Source organism: Rhinatrema bivittatum, chromosome 19 (genome assembly GCF_901001135.1).
Source record: "Rhinatrema bivittatum chromosome 19, aRhiBiv1.1, whole genome shotgun sequence".
NCBI classification, from domain to species: Eukaryota; Metazoa; Chordata; class Amphibia; order Gymnophiona; family Rhinatrematidae; genus Rhinatrema; species Rhinatrema bivittatum.
This window is the reverse complement of record NC_042633.1, coordinates 29,796,669-29,805,433: the sequence shown is the minus strand read 5'-3', so window position 1 is coordinate 29,805,433 and position 8,765 is coordinate 29,796,669. Positions and strand designations below refer to the sequence as shown.

Sequence of the window (8,765 nt, the reverse complement as noted above, 5' to 3'; positions counted from 1 at the left end):
GGAATAGACTTAGTTTTTGGGTACTTGCCAGGTTCTTATGGCCTGGATTGGCCACTGGTGGAAACAGGATGCTGGGCTTGATGGACCCTTGGTCTGACCCAGTATGGCATTTTCTTATGTTCTTAAGAAGAGGTGGGAGTAGGTCAGACCTGTCTGGCCCCTGTACAATTTTGGTAATTTTTGGAGCTGCAGGAAAGGGGGGGCCTGTTATGGTCCCTTTACTATTTTGAGGATAAGGCTGCTTCAGTAAGCTAGTGCCCGGCAAACCTACCCAAATAATTATAGCCAAGTGCATTCTGCGGGAGACTTGTCCCACTGATTATACTGTTTAAAGTTATACTCTTGGAAGTTTCCAATTACATGACAACCTTTGAATATGTCAGCCACTTATCTGGCTCAAGTGTAGCCACCTAACTCATTATCCAGCTAAAATGTAGCAGGATAATGTGGAGGTGTTCTAGGGCAGAGTTAAGTTGGCTGGATTAGTTATCTAGCTAACTCCAATATGCAGAGTTAGCCAGATATTTTGTGCTGTAGAATAGTCCTAAAGTTAGCCAGATAAACTTATCTGGCTAACTTTATAAGAACATTCACTGGTTTGGTTGTAACACTGAAAATCCTACCAAAGTTAGCCAGACAAGTATTTTTGGCCAGCTCTAGAAGCTGATTAGTGGCTGAATATTACGCCCAGTGTTTTCATGAAATCTTGGGCTGTTCTTTTTCAGTGCATTTTATACTTGTTTTTAATGTTATATGTTTTTAATTGTTTGCTTTTATGATATACATTGTTTATGTTGATTATATGTTTTTAAATGTATCCTATGTTTTACTGTTTTGATTGATCCTCACTATGGGCAAGTCTTAGTAACTAGGAGTGGAAGAGTAGCCTGGTGGTTAGAGCAGCGGCTACCAACCAGGGAAGCCAGCGGTCAGATCCCCCTGCTGCTTCTTGTCACTTTACCCTCTATTGCCTCAAATACAAACTTACCCCTAGATTCATCATTTGTGAACAAAAAAGGGGGCACCATGGGGAAAGGTGTAGTTATGTCCTGCAGTGCTGCTGGCAATAATGTGAAAAACATTATTGCCTGCAGTGCTACCAGGAGACAACTCCACCCACACTCCCCCCCCCCCCCCCCTTGCCCCAATTTTAATAATACCTGCTGGAGATGTGATTTGGCTGAACCTTTCGGTTTGGCCTTCGTTATCGGCCCGCCACAGGAAATTTCATTTTCCCGCGGTTCAGGCCGATTTTATTTCGGCTGCCCCCAAAACGAAACCCGACATCCACCCCAACCCTTCAAATTTTATTAATTGCAAACCCCCCCCCCCCCCCCCCCAAAAAAAACTTGCCGAAAGTCCCTGGGGGTCCCGGGAGCGATCTCCCGCTCTCGGGCCATCGGCTGCCAATAATCAAAATGATGCCGATGGCGCTTTGCCCTTACCGTGTGACAGGGGCTATTGGTGCCATTGGCCGGCCTCTGTCACATGGTAGGAGCACTGGACGGCCGGCGCCATCTTAAAAAATGGCGTGGGCCATCCATTGCTCCCACCATGTGGAGTTCTAGTAACGAGGGTGTGAGTACAGACTTGAGTCTTACTAGAAACTACAGTCTTTTTTTTTTTTTTTGTGAAATTCTCTTCCCTTTTCTTGTCACGTGCACTGGCACTGAAACTCAGCCAGAAACGAAGAATCCATGCAGCCCTTGAGAGAGAGCTTCAGTAAGTGTTTTCTTCACTGGCATAAAATCTTTGGAAGCGTTAGCATTTGGCCCTTCCTTTGCCACCCAGATCACCTCCATTCTCCTCCCTAACCTGTGTCCTCCCTGGCTTCTCCACCTGCCTTGTAGCCACCCTCTGATCCTTCTCAAGCTTCATAACACCACTCAAGCCATTTCTGACCAAAATGTCTTTCAGTCTTTATACCAAGGGATCAAACCCTATACCCGTATTGTTGGAGAGGCCAGGAAGGATGTGAGGCATGAGGTCAGCTTGGCCGCAGAGAAGAGCTATCAGGAATCGGGGTTTGGCGGCGTCGGTTTTCGTGGCTGTCCGCCGGTAAGGAAAACCGACGCCGATAAAACTCGTACGGCGGTCACGAAAACCGACCCTAGCGCCTCCTTGCTAACGCGACCCCCTAATTTAAATATTACATGGCGCCCGCTTTCTCCGCGACTTTATTGCATGGGCCCCCACTGTCAGGTTCAAGTCGCTGGGCAGTAACGGTGTCAGACTTAAGACACGAAGGCGTAGAGCCAGCAAAGAGGTGGACTGGGAGGAGAAACTTGTGTTTCTTTATTTTTTTATAACCTTCTTTGTTTATAGGGAACCCTGCAATTGTGGGCCTCTGGTCCAGCAATGAGGCATCAACCTGGTGTCTGCTCAAGGTTGACGCCTCGTAGCCGGACTTGAAGTCCACAATTGCAGGGTTCTAGAAGGAGCCTGGTGCATGGTTCCCGGACGAGGGCGGTCATTGCCATGGCCAGACTCTATATCTTAAGGTGACTATAAAAGAGGAAATTATTACCCTAGAGACATGAAAGTACCCAGACAAAGGGGAGATACTTTTAAATGGCAGATTTATGCAGACGCAAGCCTATTGAACCTGCTCAAATTGAATATATAGACCTCTTGGTGTCCAACACACAGATGACACATATTAGATATATAAAGAAAGGGACAAACACACAAACATCAGAACTGACTTTTTATATATTTCAGATTGTAACAGCTCAAAAATTGTCAGAGGCAATCAGATCACTCAGAGTGGACAGCCAATCAGATCCTGGGGATAGGATGCTCATCGCCCTACAGTCTCATAACTGGCTATTATTTTGCAGCAACGGGCAGATGTCCAGTCGATTCCGGAACATTGACAGTGACACTGCTGTTGGTTCCGGACATCCCAGGAGCCACAGCCCATCCCACAGGAGCAAGAGATTGGGGTGTGATCTGCGGAGTAATCAGAAAATAAGATACACTAAATGTCACCAGCTGACTCAGAGTTGCGTTTATAGACGTTCCAATCTCAAAGAACAGGAGATGTGCCATTCTAGTTCAAACTAAAGGTTCATCAGGCCCAGCATCCTGTCTGGATCTCTAGGCCGTACCTGGCAGATCCCAAAGTGTAGATTCTCTTACCATTCCCAGGGTTAAGCAGTGATTTTCTCATCTAGCTGGCTAATAATTGTTTATGGACTTTTCTTTCAGAAACTTGCCCAAACGCCTTTTGAATCCAGCATCCTCCAGCATCAAATTCCACAGCTTGATTGTGCATGGAGCACATGGGAAAATACTTTCTCCACATTGTCTTAAATCGGTTACCGGTCAGGGGAGAAGGTAGACTATTAAACTAGGGGAGTTTGGAAGTCCTATTCCTTACCTGGGTGAACTAGGAACGAACTGGGAAAATGGGTAATGGGGTCAGCACGTGTGTCTTTTAAAATGCCCCCACTTACGTAGTAGACGCAGCCTTTGCATGCATAGGCGCGCGTCTTCTTAAACTTGCATGAGCGAGGTCAGCCTATTTTATACCGTGCGCACATATACGGGCCTAGGTTATAAAATGGCCTCATCCCTGGGCGCGGGCTGATGCATGTGTGCACATGTGCGCCCGGGCGCTGTTTTAAAAGTCACCCTCCCTAAGGTGAATTTTAAAAGCCCGGCGCGCACCAAAACTTGGAGACGCGCGCACAAGTCAGGCCGGTGTGCACCTAGTGGTTTTTAAAAGCCACCTGGATACGCTTATAGTTGTCGCTACACGCACAGATGAAAAGTTCAAAAAAAAAAAAAAAGGGGGCGGGGCGTGGTCTGGGGTAGCGTGGGCGTTCCTGGATTTTAATTTGAAATTAACGTATAAATTCTTACGTACACAGGCACGCACCACGGTCCCCTGCCGTGTAACTTTACTTCTGCTATGGATGATGAGCAAGTTATAAAATAAAGATAGATTGGCGGGGTTTGAAGGGTCAGGGCTAACGGGAGAATGGAGGCTCACCCTTATCTGGGCGAACTGGGAAAACTGGTATTGGCGTCAGTGCGCGTGTCTATTCAAATCCTCCCACTTATGCAGCGGAAGTGGCTTTTGCCCGCATAGGCGTGCGGTCAGGCTATTTGATTGCACGTGCGCAGAGGCGCGCATATGTTCTAAAAAGGCCGCGTCCCTGCGTACAGGCCTCTGTCCTGTGAACACCCTGACCCCCTCCCACCTCCAGAGATCCCACCCAAAAGCGGCAGACACAAGGCGTGTCCGATTTCCCTGCCAGGATTGAACTGGCAGGTGGCCAAATCGCACAGAAAAGTTTGGTAATGTATACACAAATACTGCTTGCAGAATAGCAACTTGAGCGCCTTCTTCTGCTGCCCCAGAATGCCGCTTAAAAACGCCCTTTTCTCGACCCTTAACCTTTACACGCAGCACCACCAGTTCACCCGTAGCCGTGATGTTTCCAAAGAAGGCAGCTGTATGTGCACATGCTCCTTACACCCACACGGGCTGATATAACACATCGAGCCCTTTTGAACAATGCACCCCGTACAGAGATCTCACCTTCAGGACAAACGGCCAGAGCCCCTTTAGTAACGACGTCCGTACACGTGAGTTTACAGGAGCAAGTCTGCTCCGCAGTACACGCTGAAATTCAGAAAGAAACACAAGGCGAAGCATTAGTGCCCAGTTTTTCCGCTGATGCCAGCTGGATTATGCCCTCCCCCCTTCCCTCCCAAAAGGAAGGGTCAGCTTGAATCAGATGCTGCCCATGCCATGATGAAAATATCCCATTATTTTCCTGCACCTCTCTTAGAAGGTCCTTCAAAACTGGAATCCCGTAGTCCTCGGATCCCAGCCCCAGGGCATCCCTCACTGCTACGTGCAGCAAGTGCACAAAGCAATGGATCCCCCCACCTTCCACTGACCTGATCATATTTGTCCCACTATCTATCACAAAACATCTGCACGAAGACTCCTGCCATCAGGGAGAGGTAGGCATGCATAGCAGTTGTACTGGTCCAGCTGCTGGTGAAACGTACGCTACTGCCTTCTGCCTTGGCCAACTGATTGATTTGTACAGAGTGGGGATAGTCCTGGTGGGCACTTTGTAATTGGGGGCTAAGACGTGCAGCAGGTGCTTAAATCCCAGGTTCTCTACTACCTGCAGGGGCTGGTCATCTAGGGAAATCCTTTCCCCAATGCACCTCATCACGACTTTGGATGCTGCCTGCTTTGCCCCAGGACAGGGCTCCAGAACACCACCTGCATATCTGGATAAATCTTTTGTGCGTACGCCGCTGTCACTGGATAACATCGGCAATATTTACCCCTGGACTTGCAGATGCTGTCCAGGGACTGCAGGTCAGAGAGGGTGCACTGCTCTGGATTAGCAGCTACAAAGCCAGATCCTAGGAAGACACAGAGCAGAATCCTGATGGCCTTCATGATTGTACAGAAATCCTCCACTGCAAAGGGGGAAAAAAAAACCCCATTAAAATGAACTCCAATGACTTGGCATCTGCAAATCTCTAACCTTCTACAAAGTAGAGGAGACTCCTGATAGGTGCTATTGAGGAGGAGATCCAGGGGGGGAAATAGTTTTCAGGGCTTTGTGCATGTATCACCATGTGGCATCCCCCTAGTTGGCCATTAGATGGTCCGAGATTGCGGCCCATTCTTCTGCAGCACCTCTCCCTGAGGCTGGCTGTGATTGGTAGTCTTCAGTCTGCTTTGGAGCTAAGTGTAGTGTGATCAGCTGGAGTTAGCCTTTGGAGAGTAGGAGCTATTTTTGAGTACTCGACTGAGTTAGGGCCTACCATCCTAACTTGGTGTTTCTCTTAAAGAAGGGATACCTTCACGTGCACTCCCTGTCAGTGAGGATCTGCTTCCTTTTGATAGAGACTGTGTTGAGATTTTTGGCTAGTTCTTGAGGATTGACTGGTGTGAAACCTTGACCCCTTTTGGTGATGGTTACCCTCCCAGAGCCAGAGGACAAGGGCTGAAGATCTGTGAGCCTTCAGAGAAGGAGCAAGACCAGTGACGGCATCACTCCAGAGTGCGAGTTTTTGGCTTAGAAGAAGAGGATTTTCCTTTTGAGTTGTGAGGAGTTGTTTGTTTGGGTTTTTTTTTACCACCCCTCCTCACAGGGAAACTGGGCTGGTATAGCTGATTTCCTGTGGGCAGCAGACTTTTCCTTCAGAGAAGTCACTAGTACCAATCAGGAGTTTGGGAAGAAGGAGCATGTTCTGGAGACCCCAATCAGATCTCCACACCCAAGGGCCCAGGACACTGGCTGGGTACAAGAGACTGAACATTTGGACTCAGGTAGCCGGATAACTCATCTGGCTATAATTTAGCCAGATAAAAAGAGAGGCATTCTGGGGGCTTTTCTGGGAAGTGTTTAGTTATCCAGTTAACTTAGCTGATTTGGAACTATACCAGGCTGTTAGCTGGATAACGAGAGGTGCTACAGAGCAGGTCTAATGTTCTCCAGCCTTGTGTGGCCGGATAACGCTCTACTTAACCAAATATCTTCAAAGGTATCCAATTCAGTAGCACCTATCAAAATCTTAAAAAAAGTCATTTGCAGGCCAGTAGCCCGATGCCCATCCCTCTCCCCAGTATGTTCAGATTGACCCCAAAGAGCCGAGCAGTGCCAACTCTCCCGCTGCCCTCCCCAAAGAGTAAAATGTATTGGGGGAGGGGGGGCTCGCTGATCGCCCTAACCCCCTGCTTCCTTGTGAAGTTTAGACTCTGTAATGCCACCCTGCTGCCCTCCCTCCTCACTCTTTCCCCATCCTGCCTGGCCAGGAGTGAGGGTAACCTCTTACCTGCTCCCGGTGCCTCGAGCACTGTTCTGAATGACAAAGCTTCTGCTTGCAGCACAGCTCTGTGTCAAAGCCGGCCTAGCCCAGGGCTGGACCCTCTCTGCTGAGACCCACCCTAGGTCTAGGACTGGGAGCCGCAACCAGGCATTAGCTCCAGGCCCAAAAGGAGCCTAAGCTTCAGTGCTGGGCCCAGACCTAGGCCTTGGTGGCGAGAGCAGGTCTTAGCGGTACACCGTTTTCTCTCCTCTCCAATGCAATGCCTCTTATAATAATAATTTTAGTTTTCCTCATCGTTTTGTGTTTTTATTTTCATGTGTGCATTTGATTTACAATTCTGTATGCTTATTTATGTGTTTATAAGATTTCCACGTGGTATGTCTCTCTTGTTTTAAATATAATTTAAATATATTTATGTATTTAAGGTTATGATTTGATCTACCTGTTTTTAAGTAATAGTCCTGTGGTTTTTATGTGTGTGTTTTCTATATGTGACAATTTATAATTATATATTCATACTATATACCGGTATATTCATTTTGAATTGACTATTCCATGTAATATCATTATTTATGTTTTTATTTATTTTGTGTTTGGTTATTTTTAGCCCCTGAAGCAGCCTAGTGCGAAACTTGGCCACAGTTGGGCTCTTTTATCAAGATATATGTGTGAATAAATAATTTTCATCTAAGGCAATTGGTCTGTCTCATTTTCTAGTTTGCCTTTCGTCCTTTGTATCCATCGCCGCCCCAGCATACCAGGCAGGAATGCCCATTGTCTCCGATACTGTTTGACCTTGCTCTTGAGTCTCTGGCAGTGGCTATTAGAACATACCCTGATATTAAGGGTTTCTGTCTAGGAAGGGGTGGGAGCACAAATTATCCTTATATGCTGACGATGTGCTGGTCTTTATTTCAGCCCCCTACCGAGTCTGGACCTGCCTTTCTAGATCTTCTTTAAGAACATCAGAATTGCCATACTGGGTCAGACCAAGGGTCTATCAAGCCCAGCATCCTGTCCTCTCAACCTAGCCTGATGTTACCCAGGTCGACTCCATCTACCCAGGGTGAGAGAACATTGTCCAAATCTCATCTTTGTGTGTCATCCTCACTCCGAAGGACATCAAAACTTCACAAGAGTGTACTGTTCTGTTCCTACGTCTCACTCTGCATGTAAAAGTGGCCCCTAACTCCTACACCACTACCTAAACTAGGTGGGCCTCCTATAGAGATATAAATAGCTACCTACTAGAAGCGCCTTGTAGATAGTCTCTTTCTCTGTCATCTTCTAGGGGAAGGTGGTTACTTTTTCATGTTTGATGTTATTTCATTTCTTTAAATTGCACATGATGTTTGTCATTTTATATTATTTCAGAGTGGGATTTTATATGTATGCTATGTATTTATGACTGTATGCCTGTAGATGCATACATTTATGTTTCTTTGTGTATGTGTGTGTATTGATGCAGATACTTTTCGGTGCATAGTTACAGATTCTTCATTTTTTCTTTACATTTTTTTAATCTTGGTGTTTCTGAATTTGACCCTGATATAACGAAGTCAATGTGTCATCATATTTTTTTACCCTTGTTGTTTTTTTTTATTTTTTTTTTTTTTTTTTTTTTTATCTCAGGGGTAACTTATTACCCTTTACTACATCTATATACCCTTAGATTATATCTATACCTATATATATATATATATATAGAGAGAGAAATAATGCTGTCATTCTCCAAATATTTCTTTAGATGATCACATCCTAGTAGAAAAAGGAAATGTAAAAAATGTCTTTTATATAAATGTATGAAGAATCACAGAGCGGTGACACACGCATAAGAAGGAGATGTACCGCAAATCATAAATCACAAGAAAGAGATGTCTGCTTACCGTACCACTGCTCAGGACAGGAAGGTGCAGTCTGGTGCTTCCTAAGCCCTTATATAGCAGAAGAGT

General features: G+C 46.1%; 1 protein-coding gene across 1 annotated transcript; it reads right to left on the bottom strand.

Moving 5' to 3' along the window:
* Positions 1 to 2,694: 2,694 nt before the first annotated feature.
* On the bottom strand, positions 2,695 to 8,759 carry RETN (resistin). The gene is made up of 4 exons (XM_029584827.1): positions 8,700 to 8,759; positions 5,317 to 5,454; positions 4,550 to 4,633; positions 2,695 to 2,952 (listed from the first exon to the last, which is right to left on the bottom strand). Exons 2-4 carry the CDS (start codon positions 5,432 to 5,434, stop codon positions 2,801 to 2,803), a joined length of 354 nt encoding a protein of 117 aa, XP_029440687.1. The 5' UTR covers positions 5,435 to 5,454; positions 8,700 to 8,759; the 3' UTR covers positions 2,695 to 2,800.
* Between the last annotated feature and the right edge of the window lie 6 nt (positions 8,760 to 8,765).

Bases quoted from the DNA above. Each gene is read 5' to 3' on its own strand.
- RETN (XM_029584827.1), bottom strand. From the start codon at position 5,434: ATGAAGGCCATCAGGATTCTGCTCTGTGTCTTCCTAGGATCTGGCTTT. The intron at 4,634-5,316 runs GTAAATATTGCC...TCTGAATTTCAG, and splicing joins CAGCATCTGCAAGTCCAGGG to CGTGTACTGCGGAGCAGACT. The intron at 2,953-4,549 runs GTGAGATCTCTG...ATTACTCCGCAG, and splicing joins TCTGGCCGTTTGTCCTGAAG to ATCACACCCCAATCTCTTGC.